At 39.4% G+C, this 19,209-nt stretch overlaps 1 protein-coding gene across 5 annotated transcripts in view; it reads left to right on the top strand.

The window, feature by feature from the left end:
• The window catches only part of LOC102080584 (ADP-ribosylation factor-like protein 15), a 97,624-nt gene that overhangs the window by 58,529 nt on the left and 19,886 nt on the right, over window positions 1-19,209 (top strand). The window contains exon 6 of one of the 5 annotated variants that reach the window (XM_025896837.1): window positions 14,265-18,903. The exons of the other annotated variants lie outside the window; for them this stretch is intronic. Within the exon in view, the coding sequence (XP_025752622.1) occupies window positions 14,265-14,414 (150 nt within the window). The 3' untranslated portion in view covers window positions 14,415-18,903. Of the gene's footprint in view, window positions 1-14,264; window positions 18,904-19,209 lie in introns of those variants that run through there. 5 annotated transcript variants of the gene reach the window in all.

Below are 19,209 nucleotides of genomic sequence, written 5' to 3'. Positions count from 1 at the left end.
TGCACATATCTGACTCATGCCTTGTCACTGAAGGAGCTTAATGTTCAGTGACTCATAAATAATCTTTGCATAAGACAAAACAAAATTTTAGACCAACTGTTAAAGAACCTTTTGTTTCTTTGTCTCTGTGTTATATATAGAGCTAAATATCTTTGATACTGTAATGGAAAAGTTGTGGAAATAGAACGGCTGAGAGGAAAAACTTCTCTATAGGTTGACTAAACATTTGTTCAGCATCCACAGGGGTCTCTTCCTGGAGTTTGTTTCCATTTCTGCCAAGGTTCCCATGATATTGGTTCTAGTTGGAGACATAATATAAATTATGTGTGTTTATCTATTCAGCATTTTGATGCAAGAGGAAAATAAGTATTGAATCTGAAGGATGAACCATGGTCCAGTTCTGATGCTTATGTGTCTGTCACAGGTGCCTCAGGCAGTGGACAGCCCAGACTTACACAGCAAGATGATGCATGTGTGTTCTGACAACTTCCTGTCATAGCCAACACTGAGATTTTCAGAAAATTGGGCTGTCTCACCTCTTATGTCTAATGAAGTCACATGGGCCAGCTGTTGTGCCCCGTGCCAGTCAGCGAGCCTTTGGCGCCCATGACGCCGCGCATATTCAATTTAAAGAGGTAGTGTGTCTAGATATTAATGTGTATAATAAGGATGATTAATAAACACACACACCAGCCACTTTATGAAGTACACCTTAGTAAAGTGCTTGCTGGACCTCTTTTTGCCTTTAGAAATGTCTTAAGTCTTCATGGCACCAATTTTTGACAAGATCATGGAAACATTCCTTGGAGATTTTTCATCCATATTGCTATGATGGCTTTACACAGTTGTCAGCTGCATAATCATGATGCAGATCCCCTGTTTCATTCCACCACAGCCAAAAGGTGCACTACTGGATTGTGATCTGGTGACTGTGGAGGTCATGTGAATTCAGTCATGTTCAGAAAATTAGTTTTAGATGATCAAAGCGTTATGACATGCTATATAGAGGCAGCAGTGATGAAGATAAGTAGACTGTGGTCATAAAGGAATGGACATGGTAAGGTATCTGCTTCAAGGTTTGAACTGTTGTGTATTCAGAGATGCTCTTCTGCATAGTTTGGTTGCAACAAGGAGTTATTTGAGTGGAGGTATTTGAATTTCTGTTCTCTTCCTATCAGCTCGAAGCTATCTGAGCATTTTCTTCTGACATCTGACATCAGCAAGGCATTTTCTCTTAAAGAACTTCTGCTCACTGATTATTTTTTTCTCTGTAAATGCTAGCAGTTGCGTGGGAAAATCCCAGTAGATCAGCAGTTTCTGAAGTACTCAGTCCGTCTGGCACCAACAACCACACCATCTTCAAAGTCACTTATATCACTTTTCTTCTGGATTCTGATGGCCTGGTTTAACGTTAGCAGGTCATCTTCCTGCTTAAATACATTGAGCTGCTGCCATGTCAGTGTTGTTAGGTACACCTGTTTAACTGGCAGTCATTAACATCTAATCAAAGTGGCCGCTGAGTGAAAATGTCATAATTTTACAGCTTTTCTGGAAGCCTGCTGAAAAAGCAGTGTCATGTATCTGTCATTGCAGGTCTGTGATCTAGATTGCAATATTAGATTATGGCCACAGATGAATAGAATTAAGTAATGCTGCAAACTTTTACTGGAACTTGTAAATGTGCTGTTGCAGACCCCTTACTCCTCCAGCAGGTTTTCATCTGAACTCTACAAACCTCCAAAGACAGCAGCTGCATTGCAGGTTCTTGCTTCTTGTGAATGTTTGACAAGCACCACCCATGAAACGGTCCCAAATTTAGTTGGTCTGAATTCTATTGGCAGCTTTTCTGGTGATGACACTATACACAAATGACGTCTCCTTGTTGACCTTCTTCTCACAGCAACCACACTGTTGACAGAACAAGGATCATTTCCTTAACACACACATGCTTGCATTTGTTAGTGCTGTTTTCTGGGGCACTCCTTGTTTATGGTGTCACATCAGTGACTTAGGGTGTTTCTGACACTGCAAGAGCAAGGGGTGAGAGTAGGTGGCAATGGGGTAATATAGCTTAGCCAGCTTGTTAAGGCCTGACTGAAGCCCTCTGTGCTGGAGCAAGTGTTTTTGGGAGCAGGGTGGGTCTGGAGGAGGTAGAAGGAAACATGGGATAAAATTCCTTGTTGACATCAATCTCCTGCCATTGGGGGGCCCAAGGAAGCTAGGGAGGTGTAGAGGGGAGGTCACCCTGTTGATATAACACCTCAACAAAGCAGGTCTGTTTGGATGGCAGGCCGTAATGGAATGCATCCATGAGGTGCTGTTGTTTTAGAAAATGCTATCAGTGTCGTGGATGTTGGTGTTTTTTAGTTGTAGTCTAAGGAAAAGACAGAAGTAGGAATAAAACTGATGATACAGCATATGAAGAGTGGGAAAACCAGTGGAGGTCTGGACTGAGTCATGATGCCTGGTGTGGGGACTAACACAAAAAATACGGTAAACAGAGGAAGAAGGAACAGGCTGCAGTATCTGACTTTGGGAGCCATTAGAAAGGCTCCCCTGCAGGATTGAAGACAGAGGCGTTGAAACATTGGGGTCAGCTTCCCCGGATGATTGAAAAGAGAAAGCCCACCCCACCCCATGCACATGCACGCATACGCACACGTACGCACACACGGTACTGTCTTTTATTTTCTTCCCCATTCTCGTTCTTTCTCTTTTTCACACTCTCATTCCCTCATTTACTCACTCCCTCACTTATACTCACACACTCAAGCTCAAGTGAATCCAGACCTGAAGAGTCCATTATGCTTTACTTCATTTTGAGCATTTTGTAGTCTGGTATGAATTGCAGCACATCTGTTTTCAGTGTACCATGTGAAATCTTATGTTGCCTTTGCAGAGTTACACTGCACAGACAAGCATCGTAACTGGACAATTGGAGGGCAATTTAAAGAGGAGAAACAATTTTTGTTGGTCTGTTAATTATTAAATTGTTTTTTAAAAATGATTTCCCAGTCTGCCTTTCCTTCTAGAAGATTAAGACACGAAAGAGGACACCGATATTGACAGATTCCTCACCAAACAACATGCAAACAATCATTGATCATCAATTGGCCATGTTTTGACTAAAACAGGCTGGCAGACGCACACATACACAGAGACACCAGCGGGCACACAGACGCAGACAATGCATTATATGTGCCATGGTTTCTGCCTTCTGCTGATCCTAGCAGGAGTACATTTAACTAAATGAACATTTTTTGGGGGGGGCTGCTATTAACTGCTGTCAATACGATCACAAGCCAATCTGACAACCTCTCCTCATATGCTATCAATACATATCTAAACCTTCATTTTTCTGCAGTGGTCAAGGGAAAAGCCTCTCACTGGGTTGCATCTACTGTTAACCAGTATGCTCCCCCAAAAACTTTCCTGTCCATACTTAAATTTATCCAAAAAAAAAATGCACTTTCTTTGAAATATGCTGGTTTGTGACTCTGTGAATTCTTTATCTGAGTTACATAATTTTAGAGTGGTTACTGTTTTGGCTTAAGCTAATGGGAAAGAGGGGCAATCCCACTTTTATATTTGGCATTTTGGACTTGTTTTTGTTTTTTGCATTCGTATTCTACGTTGTAACACATACTGCATATGTATAAATGAGAGACACGCTCATTTATAAATAAATAAATAAAAAAATTACACATCGTGAAATGCCATCTGATGAGTGGTCAAGTGAGACTTTGCATATGCATTGCACAGATTTTCACCTTTATTTATTTATTTTCAAGTCTGTTGAGGGATTCCAGCTATTAAAGAACCTAAAACTCAAAATCAAATTGAATCTCTACCAGTTCATCGCTCACATTATAAATCTGACTTCATGATGTGAAGCTTCTTAACATTTTAGAAACTAACGCCAATTTCTGTCCTCTTTTCTGAGATCTACAGTGTCTAAATCTTATCAGTGTCACTGGAAAAGCACTAGGGACAGGAAGTTTAAAATCTCTGGCCCCTCTCTTATTTTATGCTCATTTCCTTTACTTTTAATGTCTTGTCTATTCATACATGGTTATACCAAAAATTTATTTGCAAGTCCCTTCGAAACTTTGTGGCGTCCTTTCTTTTACAATCCAAGTATACTACAAAAATGTTGAACTTACTCCAGTATGTGAAAAGCTGTAACTCAGTGGGAGGCAAGTTTTCTGCAGGGAACATCTTCAGCAACCCCACAGCTGAGTGGGGTTCTACGCAGCCAGTTTCTGTTCTCCTGTGGTCCCCAGGAATGTGGCTCACACAATGATAGAAACTCCACAACCAACAATTTTTTCTTCCCATGTAAAAAGGTTTGTGGAAAGTTCACTTTTAAAAAGCCCAGAATTGCATTTTGCTATATTGCTTTAGTTTATTTAAAATGTTTGCAATTCAAACAGTGTTTGAGACAAATCTTTTTTTCTTTTTTTCTTTTTTTTGCCCTCATTTGTATTTTTTAGCTCATATTTGAGAGTCACACAAAATAGAAATGTTCTAATCACTGATTGGTGGAAGTTTCAGTGACAGCTATAGGTGAGGCCACCTCCTGAGATTAAGAGGGTGCCTGGGTCATGGTGTAGGGAAGTAATTGTTAGCCAGCCTTTTTGTCTCTATTATCAGGCTTTCTGAAATAAAGTGGGTGGAGTGGGGGTATGGGGCCTGTCCCTGGCTCTCTGTTTGATCATTGATCTCCATGACCCCATTTGAAGGGTCTTAATCTCTCTGTTGACCTCCTGAAGGATTTTTTGAGGAAGGGTTTCAGGGGTGGATCTTGACTGGGAGCTATCAAGAGAGCGGAGATGCTGTAGGGAAAATAGGGGGGTGGTGCTTTTTCCCTTGAGTGGAAAAATTTTTACCAGCATAGTCAGTGATATCCAGATTTTTATAAAGGTCACATTTTAATTATAATTATGTGCCCCAAAATTTCTTTTAGTTTTTTTTTTATGCCCCAAGTTTTCAAGCCACCACTTTCATTGACAGTAATAGAACAATGTTATCTCGGTCTTCAGAGCTGCACTCTTTCATATATACGTGGTATCTTGGTGGAAAACGTCCATGATGGTTTTTATTTTCCCTATTTTCAGGTATTTGCTTGGCTATAAGAGATATTGGTTTATTAGACAAGTTAGTAATAATTATCCATTTCAATTTTAAGAACGATCTAAAGCCTTTAAATGCAGAGGGTTTTTTTGTATAGCCATATGCATTATTATAGTTTTCTGACTTTCTTTTATCCGATTTGTCAACAATTCTTTGACTTAAGAGAAAGGAAGGTTTTTTCCAAGTTGGTGAATGCTTTTACAATAATTTCATTTATTCAACATCCAGATAAAAGCCATGTAAAATTTATTCAAATTCATTTTAAATATACAGAAATTTTTGTTGGCCAGGTCACATTTATACTCTCTGATGGCTCATGGATGTCACAAAGAAATCACGATTATCAGTTTTATTATTAATAGTTTATCTCTTTAGTCTGCAAATAAATCAGGTGTGACTATTGATAAAACAGGTAGAAACAGGAGGAAAATGAGGCAGGAGTATTCCTAGATGATAGCTGTGGGATTGCTCATTCTTTTTAATGGATTTAATGAAGTCATAAAGCACGATGACACAACATTAACAGACCACAGTTTAAACTGCTTTTGACTGATCAGGATGAAAAAAGGTGCTGACGTGCATACATGTTACTATTTTTACACAATAACTTGTAACGGTTTGTGAAAAATACATTGATTGATTTATTGTTAAGCTTTTTTAAATCACAGATACAGAAAATTACAAGTGTGTTTGGTACATTTACTTTTAGAGAATAAATGAACTCGTGAATATGTTTACAGACACTGTGGGAGGAATAATGATCAGATATTGTGTGCTTCTTAAAAAGACAGATGTATTTAGACAGTCATATCTGGCTTATAACCACACTAGAATGCACTAATTCTGTGAAAGTAGTGGATATGGTGCTTTATTTTTTAAAAACAATTTGGCTGGCCTCAGTTTGTTCTAGGCACTGGGAGTAAAAAGACATTTTGCCTTTTTATTTGCCATGCAGTCAACAACAGTATAGTGATGCTGTCTCAGCATCTTTGTCAGCTTAAATAAGCTTTAATGCAAAGTAAACCAAACAATCTAAACCTGATAAACCTAGTTTACTAGTAAACCTGATATGGGATAGATATTCAAAGTAAAACGGTAATGGGAGAAATGGGATATGCCTTTATCTTTGTAACTAAATATTCAAATATGAATAAAATGAATGCCATTAATCTAAACTTTTTGCCTTTATATTAGGCTAATGTTAGTTATTGGGGGATAGCATACGACTGTTGCTGTAGTACAGTGCATTTTACTAAAGCAGCTGTTAAGAGCAGGGTTTGTCTGTTTCCAGTTTAACATCATCACCAGCCCTCTGTAGAAAAGTTAGATGACTTCTTGTGAACTGATATATTTATTAGTTCATGTAAAGCCTCCTGAACTATCGGGAAAGACATGAATTAACAGTCTCTCATGCCAAATAATTTTTGCAAAAACACCCAAGGTGTGAAGCAACTATTTCAGGTGGTCCATTTGATTTGATTACAGTGCATAAATCCCACAAAGTTGTTTTGAAACCAGTTTTGGACATAATGACATAATGAGAAAAGGTTGAAGTTTCAGCTTCCTCTCTTTGATTATTGTTTCGCTGACATAAATCACAGTTTTGCAATACAGTTTATTGAGGTCACTGTTTTTCCTTTCTTTGTAAAGCCTCCTTCCCAGTGCAATTAGCAGCTGATGATAAGGTGTTTTGGGGCGCTCTTTATTTAGAGGCTTTAATGTGGATAGCAAACATCTACTTTTATAGAGAAGGAGCAACATGACAGGAAGAGCAGGCGAAGAAGAGATGGGAATGTTTTCATTAGAGTGTCTTTGGTATTCAGGCCAGATAATTAAGTCCTTCTTTTAAGTTGTCTCTTCTTCAAGACCTCCAGATGCGTCTGAGTGTTGTCAGACAAGGTGTGTTGTAACACGCCCATCCTTGAGCAGCTGTGCGGATGTACTCATTTATGCATGCAAGCGTGCACCGGTGGAAATCAAACAGTTTTACATCAACAGTCCTTTTCACTGCAATCTCCTTCCTCATTGTGTTTCCCACACACACACAAACACACACCATGGTGTTATGTGGTCAATTCACTGCTCAGCCTCTGGAATGCAGCTGCACTCTGAATAAACCACAAGTAGATACCCACACACGCAGACGCTGTGGTCTCACTCTCCTTTACTGTCCTCAGCTGGAAAGGTTTAAACCTAACTCACACAAAGAAGGAAACCATAAAGAGTGGAATTGATGTGAAGAGGAAAACCACAGCGCTGGGTGAATTGTGATAAAGACAGACGGAACACTTCCTGGCTTCTTGTTTTGAAAGGAGATACTGATCTCAAGCAGTGTTACCTAAGATATTCAGTGTAGCCAAGCACAGAGTTTACACCGACTGGGCTGAGGAAAAGCGAGAGGACTAAGGAAACACAAAGCTGCAAATGAGAATGGCTCTGTGGCAGAACGTCAGTGCCCCAGACCTCCCCTTCTCCTTATCTCTCTGCCCATCGTCTGGGGCTTTTTTTTCCTTTTTCTTCTTCTTTTTGTTTTTTTAATCAGCACACCAATTGTAACCAGCCCACAGTTTTTGCTTGTGGTTTTTATATAGCACAAAGTTGTAGGTGTGCTGGAACCCTTTTGTATTTATGTATCTAATTTTAACAGAAACATTAACTTTGTCGCTTATGAGGCAAAAGAGATGTAGGAGTCGATGGCAACTAAATTACTTTGCTGAATTTCTTTTAGCCCTCTTCTATCACAAGATTTTTCGGGCACCTGCCTTCTTGTTCTTGGTTCGTGATTGTTATCCAATTGACCTTTTTTTAATTTTATTTTTTTACATTTTTATTTAGTATATCTAACTGGCGTGTAAGTTTATGACCACAAAGTGACTGAGGCAGCTGATCTTTTTTTTTTTTTTCCAACAGCTATACTCCTGTTGAAGGTTTAATCACATTGATATGATTCGCTGCACTTTCCAAGCCTTTATGTTTTGATATCTACATTCCTTTATGGCACAACCACCTCCAGATGTCTTTCTATACTGTACCCATGTACCCATTTGTGTGTGTAAAAGCAGCGAAGCCTTGCATGGGTTGGAATTCCCCCCATAAAGCCACTTTATTTGCAAATGTTTTTCATCTCCACAGAGGACTTGAGATATGGGAGTCCCTCAGCTGAGTATTCTGGATAAAACATTAAGAGAACTAGGCCTCACAAACAAAATCTCTGCCTGTTTTAAAAGGCAAATGACAGCTAAGGATATATGACTGTCCAGTTTTATAAAAACCAAGAGTAAAACTTAACAAGTCCATTGCACAACCAGTGCTTGCTCAGGACTGTTATTGTACCTTGCTGTGCAGTAATATGGTGAGCGTACTAAAAGCAGTGTTTTTTTTTGTTTGTTTTTTTACTGAACTTAGATCATGTGACATAAAAGTTGTTTGATTTCTCTGCTACACATTGAACTAATCTTTCACCCAAAAAGTGCTTGTTCTGTCACTGACCTATGCAGGTACATGGCACAGTCTGTTTTGTCTTTGTTTTCCTGTCCATCCAGCAACCATGACAGCTCTGTGGGCTTGTCAGGTATCATCAGTGCAAAGCTGGTCCCATGTGACACCCTTGGCAGCTTGCCAGAAGCTAATTGTGCTAATTGGCAAGCGCCAATCCTGTAACGAGGCTTTGAGGGGTGACCCACCGACACTGATCAAAGCGCTAAGATTTGTCTTCTGTCAAGGTCTTGCGGGTAATCGGCACGTCCACTGACCTGAAGGCCACAAGGGCAGGACCCACAGTGATGTTGCTAGCTTGTGTGTATGTGGAGATAGAAGTGGACAAGGACATGAATTGAAGTACCCACGCAACGGGTGTTCTCAGACATCAGGGTAAAGATAATAAAAACATCTTAACACATAAATATGTATCGATTAAACACATAAAAGCTGCAGTGGACCCTTTTTCAGGTTTATTTGGTTGTACTTTCACCAGCTACTGTTTATTCATGGCACGATTTTTGGTAGCATTTACTCAAATGCATAAAATCAACAATCGGCACTTACCAGAAAGCTTTTTTTGCAAAATCAAATTATGTCATTCTTTGAGCTGTGTGTAGCAGAAGTCAGTCCTTTCTTTTGCTCTGTGGAACAGTGTGTATATATAAGCTAGTCTAAGGATTGATGGATGAGCCCAGAAACCAGACAGAAACTCTCTCAAGGGCTTTAACAGTCACCAGGTCATTTTACTTTTGCAGCTTTAGTTGTCTGATAGCCTTAGCTCGAAGTAGAGGGTGGGGGGATATTGGGTGCTGTCTACAATAGAGAATCAGTTCTAAAAAACAGATGAACATATGCCTCTGTTTGCCCTTGTCTATTTGTTACTGTCTCGAGCTATTTCAAATGAGTGTAACATCCTATTTACAAAAACCCTTTAGCCAATTTTTATACTGTCTGGGAACCTGTCATGGATTCTCACATTCTGTGGGTGCATTGTCTGTCTTTAAGCCCAAAACACGTCTGACAGAAGGCACCCAGTTGGCCGTTATGAAACATAGACATGATTGGAAAGTTTGGTTTGAAAAATGTTTTAGATTCAAATTTGTCAAATACATTAGTTTTTTAAGCTTAAATTGAAGTTCAGCATTTTAGCTTCTTTATTGATGTAGACTGCAGGATAAGTAAGCAGGGTATTCCAGACAGCCTTCTCCCCAACAACACTTTACAGTTCCTCCTGGAGATCGTGAAGCATTCCCAGACCATCTTAGATAAACTTTCAGGTTCTGAGACTACCACAGTGTCTCCTCCCAGTTGGGCCAGAAAACACCTAAGGCAAGCCTAATCAGAGGCCCGGATCATCTTAATTTGTTAGAAGTATACAAGTTATATGTGATCAGCAATGTCTGTTTGTAGTTACACTGGGACTATCCAGTCATTCCAAAATACAGGATATGTTTACAGTACTACTTAAAAGGTCAGGCTACATTCACTGCTCACTATGAATCATTTAAGAATATAATGCATCTGAAACCGGCCATAAATTTAAAGGTCAGTGGCATTATGATTCAGAGCCTGTTAAGTCATGCTTGACATCAGGTGAGACTTTTATGCCTCCACACCAAGAACAGCTGTAGCTGGAAGCGTTATATTTTTGGGTTTTATTTTTGCCTGTCCGGTTGTCGTGAACACGGCATCTCTTGAACCCTTGAGGAAGAACTGATTTTATTTTTTTTTTTGTTCAAAGGTGAGGGTCACTGCGACGTCATGTCGGTCCCATTCTTGTGAATGCAATACCTCAGGTACATCTGAAGGGTATTTCATTACATCAGCTCCAAACCTGAATGCAGTGGTCAAATGTCAAGAACAGTGTGACATCACAAAACACGCTTTTGGCCATAACTCAAAAATTAATTTAGTAATTATGACAACATTTTACGCAACTGTCTAGTAAGATAAAGTAATGAAGTGATGACATTTCATATCCAAAAAGGTCATAGGTGAACTTTACTGTGACTTCATAATTTTCTACAAGAACGTATTTTTGGCCATTTTTCAAACACTCGAAGGAGATGGATACTCTGGTGCCTAACAAACTAAACTACTGTATGACAGACATGAATGTACCCTGCATGCATGCAGACGTGCTGGTGGAGGAATACAAGTGCACGGTGATAATTCTGGTGATAATATACTTGACACTTCCTTTTGTAGCAAGGTTAGCTATTAGCTACCTTCCATTTAAGCTCATCTTCCCTTTAAGGCAACATTCTTCTAATTGGCTTTGCCTAGGTTCTACCACCAGAACCTTGTATGTGTGGGAACCACCACCTCTGCTTGCCATATTAGGGATATCAACTGTATTTGGCATCATACAGAAACTCAAGTGGGGGAAAAAAGAGTTTTTTCAGCAGCCCTAAAGCCTGAGGTTCTGAGTCACAGCAAATTCTTGCTGATATGCTGACCTTATAACTTGTTAAATATAAGCATCTATGAGTATAACTGTATCAGTATGAAAGGAAACAATGAAAACTGTAATAGACCCCATTTAATATCTGATTTCTTCTGTTTAACTCTGGAATGTTTTCTCCAGTGCATTTATTCAGCTGTAACTACACTTCATTTTAACTTGTGCAGTGCAGGTAGGATTATACTTTTAGTTACTGTAAGTTACTGAAACTAAGCCAGAGGTTTTGCAGTCTTTAAAATAAATTGTGTGGATTTTATACTTTGCTGTATTCAAATGAAATCATGTTATATTTCAACACCACTTAAAAAAAAAAAAAAAAAAACCCTCCAGCTGTCAACTATCTGAAGCTTTTGGCATGTTTTGGAAGTTTTAATTAAATGTTGACTTTAGGTGATTGAAATGTATATAACTGGTTTCCTTTGTACTGTAATGGAGTGTGAAATGGTATATTACCTAATTATTGTGGAATTTGATACATCTCTTTACCGCAGAGCCACTCAGTCATGTATTATATTCATTTCTCTGCTGCTTTGCATTAAATTGAGATATTTTAATACATTTCAATTACAGAATACAATTATATAATAAAATATAACAAAGGAGAATGTGCATTAATAACTGTTTCGGGTTCGGGTTATTTGTATTCTGAACTGAGAGAAAGATTGAACACGCTTACCTTTTGACTGCGCTTCTGACAGCTCATGTTGGAGGGGTTAAACCGTGTGTGCCAGAAATCAAATGAATGCACAGAATACTTGGCAATTCATTCTTGCACAGTGCAATGTAGCTACATGAACATGTAAACTGTCTGAGTTTAGCAGACATGGCTGCAGGGCAGAGGGAATTACACTGTCACACAGAGGATATGGAGCTGCCGTGATATCCTCTTGGCACATAGTTGAAGACCATCCAGGTGGAAATTGGTATGCTCTGCCAAAAGGGAGGTGGGGAGTGAGGTAGCTGCGTGGGAGGTGCTCATCTGCATCAGCAAGCATCGTCTTTCATGTAAACAGTATATGGCCATACCTGTCAAAGAGAGAACAGATTTGTGATGTTGGGTGTGGAAACAAGCTTTTGTGCGTGAGGGTTAAGCTTTGCACACCTGTACATTTTTGGGATTGATAAAGTTCTGTGCACAACTGTCAAAATGTTTTGTATTAGGGCTACACGACCTCTTCAGAGTCACCTAGAACCTGTCTGTTAAATATCACCTCCTAAAGTATAATTTCTGATTTTCTTTTTTAATCATTTGTTTCTTTTGAAGCTGTTAAACTTAAAATGAGACATGTATTTTTTTCCCCCCTACCAGGAGACTACCGTTCATGTTATTGCACTAAGATTCTACCAGTGATTATACAAATGAACATGAGTAAGCTTCATAATGTGTAAGTGTTGGGTACTAATAGTAAGCAAATGGATGAACAATTAAAAAGGTCTGGGGTCTTTAAGCGGATAAGTGTGACATAATATAACCTGAAATCAGAAGTCGGATGCATGGAATTTTAACAAGCTAGTCTTCTTCGTAGTCTTTGTAATCTCAGTCTTGTCTACGTATATATGTTTAAAATACGATCTGAACTCTGAAGTACAATTCAGACCAGACACACTGGGGTTCAGATTACATGTTTACCTTCCTAAACTGTTTTTAGTTTATTGGTGCTGTCAAAAAGAACAGGCCAGTAAAGTAGCTAATATTTCCTATGAGCAGTGTTTGAAGAATGAAATGTTTAAAGTGTTACTAAAAGCCAATGATATGATGGTTTTACTCTTCTTCAGAAAATAAGAGCATAGAAAAAGGTAGTCAGTCATGTCTGGACTTTGCAAAAAACCCATCTCTGTTTATAAATTCCTAAACCTAAAAACAAATGACTCTAAGATGAGTTGTAATAAAATCCTGTCTTTTGTCAAAAGCAGCATTCTTTTGTTTTAGTGCTGTAGCCAAAGCTGGTAAACAGCCATAGCCACCCTGTCTGCAGACGTACACCGAGGCACCGTTAATGCCTCTAAAAAATGTCTACCAAAAATGGAGATGTGACGGACAGGATTTGGACGCCAGGTGTTGTGAGCACCACAAGCCTGCCTGGGTATGATTAAAGCTGCAGCATTATCTCAAACATTCTTCACACAAGATAACGTATCATGCTAAAAGGGTTACTGAACCATACTGGCTGCTTTGTACTTAACCGAATCTGTACGCCATTACAGTCCTCACATCATTTCCAGTTAGCGAGCAGGCTGGTTGCATCATGTACATCTGATTAGAAATAATTATAAATGTTTCTATGGACAGGAACAATATTATTGTGGTCTTGTTACATGTGTTTTAGTTTTTCATTAGTCGGTATCCACAGACCCTACACAGTTATGGGATTAAATATGATTTGCATGCGGTTGTCAACAACCAAAAACAAAACTTTAGGCATAGTTTCACAACTGTTCAAAATATTTCTTTAAACAAAAAAAAGTATTCAAATAGTAATAGTTTCCAGTATAGAGTCACTTAACATTAAACTGTGACTGTTTTGGTTTGGCATGTCTTGAAATTTTTACTACAAGCAAAAGCATTGTGTTCTTTATAATTCTTGATGTGAAGCAACTTTAGTTACTTGAACTGTTTGGACCAAAGGGTTTTTGAAGCATCTTTCTACCTCACGTCAGCTAAAACTCCTCCACACACAACCTAAAGGTCTTACTTTAGATTGTGGCAGTTTGTAGTGTGTGTTGCATTGGGCAGTGTTACTGTTCCAGCTCAGTGTATGTCTTAATCACATCCGATGACAGATGAATCCCCTGGGCTGTCTGTGCCACATGAGACGGTCCTGCTCAGCTCGCTGTGATCTGGATTACCCCCCCAAAGTGCTTGAAAGCAAAAGAAGACAGGAAAATCCTGACAGTTTTATCCTAACGGATAATTTGAGGTTAAATAATCTCTTAACATTTTGAAGCTCTGTTTTGTGAATCAGTCATTTTCACTCAGAAAATATAAACAAAACAGGCTTTGGTTATGCAGTTTAAATGCCTAGAGAAAGTAGCATGTTACGGCGTGTTTGCTCATCTTATTTGTAACTCCTTTATTTTTGTTGTACATTCCAGGCAAATCACATTCTTCGTATACAGTACAAAATCTTTTGCATTTCACTTGGCGGCTTACACTGAGTTTGACCCTCTGTTTTGTTTTCTTCATAAGCTTTCTCCTGCGGGAACTGTTCGATGCTGTTTGCTGGAGCTGAAGTGGGTGGTGTCAGCGATGCAACCCTGCCACCCTGCTCCAGTGTCCTCGTATGTCCCTGTCTGGTTTACCCACCCTGCCACTTCCCTCCTGCAGAGTCCTTTCTGATGGCCAGCTTCTCTGAACCCAAACAACAGCTCCATTTGTTCTGCCAGGGCTGGGAATGCACTCAGCCATCTTTAGTTATGTTTCTGCCAGCCACAGTGAATGCCAAACCTGTGGACCTTACTTCTGTGCCAGCTCTTCTTTTTCTCCTTCTTTTCTTTCACTGTGTCTGAGTACATGACACCGGCAGGGTTTAAGTCACTGTTAAAAGGTCCTGAAAAGGTACTGTCCACGTGGCTGTTGTACTGTATTAGCCTAAGTCGAAATTGAAAGACTAGACAGATGCAAATTGTAGATTAGTTTTTAATCAATTAAACAAATGTCAATCTAAAACTCTTAGCTACAAGATTAAAACAGACTGCCTGATGTTGTTTAGGTCAGTCTCATGTCACTAAAACAGTCCTGACCTGTCGGGGCATGGACACAGATTGCTCTGAAGGTGTCCCGTAGTGTCTGGCACCAAGATGTTGGCACTGGATCCCTTGGGTCCAATGGGTTATGCCATATCCTGTGGATGCCCAAGGAGTTGGGTGGCCAAATTGCGCTTTAAGCTCTTTTTCATGTTTCTTGAGCTGTTCCCAAGCACACTGTGGACACTTTAAAATTATGTGGCATGGCGCATTATCACGCTGGATGAGACTGCTGCCAAAACTGTTTGGGTGGGTGGTACGTGTCAAAGTAGAATCTGTATATTTGTAAAATACTCCTGCGCTACTTTCCTCTTGAGGCACGCATGATGAGAATACAACCACTTCCAGACACTAAGGGAAAATACATGACATTTTTCTTTTTGCCTCGTCAATCTTTAGTGGGTTGTCCTATATCGCTACTTTTGTAATATGCAGTTTTATTCATTCCATTCTACAAGTTATTGTAGACAAGACATTTGTTTTATTATTTTAATTTCTTTTAGTGTGTCACACCTTACTTGGCATAGCCAAAAAACATGACTATATTTTCAGCTATTTGCATTTAAAAAGCCACCGCTCATTGGGGACAAATAGACCGTGGACAAGATCTGAACGCCTCATTGCCCAACACTCCTCAGTCACTGTTGTGTGAGAGATGGATGAGTGAGTGTATGTAAACACTGCATTGGGTCCCAGGTCTTCTCATAGTGCAGAGCCAGTGTGGAACTCTTCAGTTTGCTCTTGAAGGACTTAAGAAAACACAAGTCGCTGATAGCAATCACTCAGTCACAGAAATCCAGTTGTAACCATCACTTCAAACAGTCCCTGTGGCTGAATTGTTGACTCAAAAGAAACAGTGGGCAGAAGTCATGGAGCAAGAACAAATAAGCAACTGAAATGGTTTCTATCCTGTTTAATTCAAACTAAGTCTGTTTACTTCCCATTTCTGATGCAACTGGTTGAGTTGCATTGACCTATTTGGTCTTTATGAACAACAAAGTAAGGCTTTCCAGAATTACTACTGGTGTCCCTGTCAGCCTGACTAAGAGGACAACAGAGAAAGTTGGCAAAAGGAAATGGGCAGGGAGAACTTCCTCAGCCAAGCAGAGAGAATGAAGAAAGGCAGTAGTCTGCTCTGTCTGGTACATTACCCGTGAATGAGGCCAGAACACATCGGTAAACTCAAAGAGGATGCAGTCCTAGAATAAGGAGAACTCAAAGAGAAAATAATTCTGGCCACTGATTCTGTAAATCTTAAATTCAAATGCAGTTTACTTTAGTTATTGTATGTGAAAATTGAGCATATGGTACATATAACAGTCGTATCTCTATATTTGATATGTTGTCCTTCAGTAAAAGGTGAATTGACAATGTTGACATTTTGTTTTGTTTTTATTTACATCTTATAGTATGTCCCAACACTTGTGAAAACAGGGCTGTATGCTCCCCTTTTCTTTTTCTTCCTCTGATTCTAGTGTCAGAGCAAGGTCAAGCATCACCTGCTTTCTTGTCAGTTCTTATCTATGTTAGTGGGAACCCACCTTGTAAACAACTGGCCATCTGATCCACATGGCCCATCTCTCTCCACTTTTAGAAGCAAGTGGCCCCTTAATGGGGATGTCCTGGCTGGCATGGATATGTCCAGACTTGTTGTACACGTCCCCCCTTCTGTCCCTCCCTGTGAATCACAGAGATGTCTTAGAAGGGATATGCTCATCTTTCAAGTGATTTAGGCAGTGTTATTTTCTGGGTCTTATTCTTAACAACAGTTACCATGTAGGACATCTGATTATAGCTACATCCTAGGTGTTCACGGCTTATTTTGTGGTCATGATATCATGAACACAAGAGATATGCATGACCTCAGTGGAGCATGTTTATGTGCCTGGCTTAATCCGGGGCACCAGTGGGGAGACTAGGTCTGCATTCCACAGTATAACAGTATGATAAACATGTATAACATGTTTATCATTACAGTTAGAAAAAACAAATGTCCCAAACTTCCATGGACCAGGAAAAAAACACAGATAACAGCAGACAACAGTAGTAATGATCAAACACAAGTACAGTAAGAAATAAATGTTGTGGTAAATGGCCTATAATCACAGAGTTAAAACTTAATCTATTAGATGCTTTGATCTTTTCCGCTCGTAATCTCTAAGGACATGCAATACCACAATTCAGCGGAATGATTAAACCTTGTTCCCTCTTAGTCTAAATAGCTTTTTTTTTTTTGTCCAGCACGGTAATAATTTTCTGCATTAGTCAACCTGTAATAAAGTGGTATTAAAGTCCAGAGCAGTGCTTCGTATTGTACTCTTTGCTTTTTATGTTTGCATGCAGTTTTAACGGGGGGGAATTTGCAGGTGGTGATGAACTTTTGGCATTTAGATGAGCAGTTTTGGACTGCTGCAGTGTATTTGATCTGCCTTAAGAAGATGGACCCAGACATTTTAAGGTATTTTGTTCGGCAGTGCAATACGACTGCAGCACAGACACTCACTGCAGACAGTATTGTGTGGGACTTGGCAGACACCCCCTGAAGCGTCTTTTGAAAAAGGTTACCTTGTTTGCCCCTTGAGCTATTTTCGCTCTGCCTCTCTGTCTGGACTTGCCAGTCTGTGAAAATACTCCTCACTAACCTTACCTCCTCCTCTCTCCCTCCCATCCCATCCCATGTCTGTCATGACATCACAAACATCAGGTATCCAAAGCAGAGAGCAGTAAATGGGCGTTAGTTTAATAAGCATTATTAACACACCTGCTTTGCAGTGCATTCCTGATTACATGGTCTAATGGGACTGGCACTCCAAGTAGGATTAGTCAAGCCTCGGGGTCTACACCTGAACCTCAGTGAAACTCTGAAATGCAAACATCTTCTAACTCAAATACAAAGAACTGTGAAAAAGTAGCCCAGTTGTGACCGTTTTACTTTTCTGCTTGTTTACCCCTACACACCAAATCCTGTGATCCACCTTGTTTATCTGATTGTTCTTTTTAAATTCAAAGACTGCAATAACTCAAAAGAATAATTAACTAATAAACCAAGATTTTGTCTGTATTTAGATGGTGGTCTGTAATACACAAGTTGATTAATGTAGTTCCAGGTGATTAAAGTTCTCCATCTTTTTTAATGGCTATCCATCAGGTGGATTCCCATCTGTGAACCATTGTAAACCAGAACAAATAAAACAGCAACAGTAACAGTTGTTTCAGTCTGAATTGCCATGACAGGCACATTTGTGTGAAGGTGCAAATCTGGCTTAAATCAACACAGATTCGTATATATTGATCATTTTCATGTTTCAGTCAGAACGAATAAGTTAGTTTTGGGACTAATATGGTTTCTCCATCCAAAGCAAGTTTTATTTCCCCACATTTGTGTCTTGGCTGTGCAGAGGGACAGGCTATGAGGACACAGCCAGCGCAGAGATTATGGAGTCATGCTTGTGTACATTCAGCAAGGTGACAATTTGTTTACCATTTTTGTTGTATGTTGATTAGTTGAAGAGTTTGCTTCAGGATGAAAGGGAATGGCCACGGCAAAGTTGACCACAAAATGAAGAAGAAGAAAAAAATGACTTCAAAGATCAAAACATTCAGGAGAGAAGCACAGACAATGGCTGCAGTTTTTAACTCTTGGTTTTACTCTTCCACCAAAAAGCTAAGGTTAACAAACATCAGCCCACATTAACAGTTTTACCACAGATTTTTGACACTGTTACCAAGTGGGAGTAGACACATGGAACATGCGTGTGCAGGACTATAAAGCTACATGTTCCACAAACACAGTACCATGCCATGTATACATGGTACTTAACTCATCCTTTGTGTGTTTTCCAACCATTAAGCATCTCTTTACAAACAAAACCAGGTAGACGAATGGATTTTAGTGATCTTCTAAAAGGGGAAAAAAAGATTCTAATACAGGTGCGTTTGAGAGGCAGAGCGTTTGAGCTTCTGTCTAATCAAAGTTTTTAGAGGCTCTTATTGGATCACTGCTGAGACACATGGACCCTGAGACATTTCTGCAAATGTCGCCCTAAGACAGTCTGCAGTTCTGATGCACAGATGGTAAGAACTTTAACCACAAAATGTTTATAGGGTATAAAAATTAAAAACACAAAATAAGAAAAATAATACATGGTACAGACAAACAGAACACTAAAATGGCTGTGGTTTGTGTTTGTTAAAATGGATAATAAAAAAAGTTTTGAAACTTATAGACATCTATCCATTTTCTGCTTCTGGTCTTCATCATAACTACAGAAGTCTGAGCAGGGATGTCCAGACTTCCCTTTTCCCACCACCTTCCTCTGGGGGAACACCGAGATCCAGAGAGCAATAATCTCCACCACATGTTCTAATAAACTAATACACATTTTTGC

The sequence above is a fragment of the Oreochromis niloticus genome, linkage group LG12, assembly GCF_001858045.2.
Source record: "Oreochromis niloticus isolate F11D_XX linkage group LG12, O_niloticus_UMD_NMBU, whole genome shotgun sequence".
NCBI classification, from domain to species: Eukaryota; Metazoa; Chordata; class Actinopteri; order Cichliformes; family Cichlidae; genus Oreochromis; species Oreochromis niloticus.
Note: the sequence above shows the minus strand (reverse complement) of the source record. Positions and strands in the feature narration are given on the sequence as shown.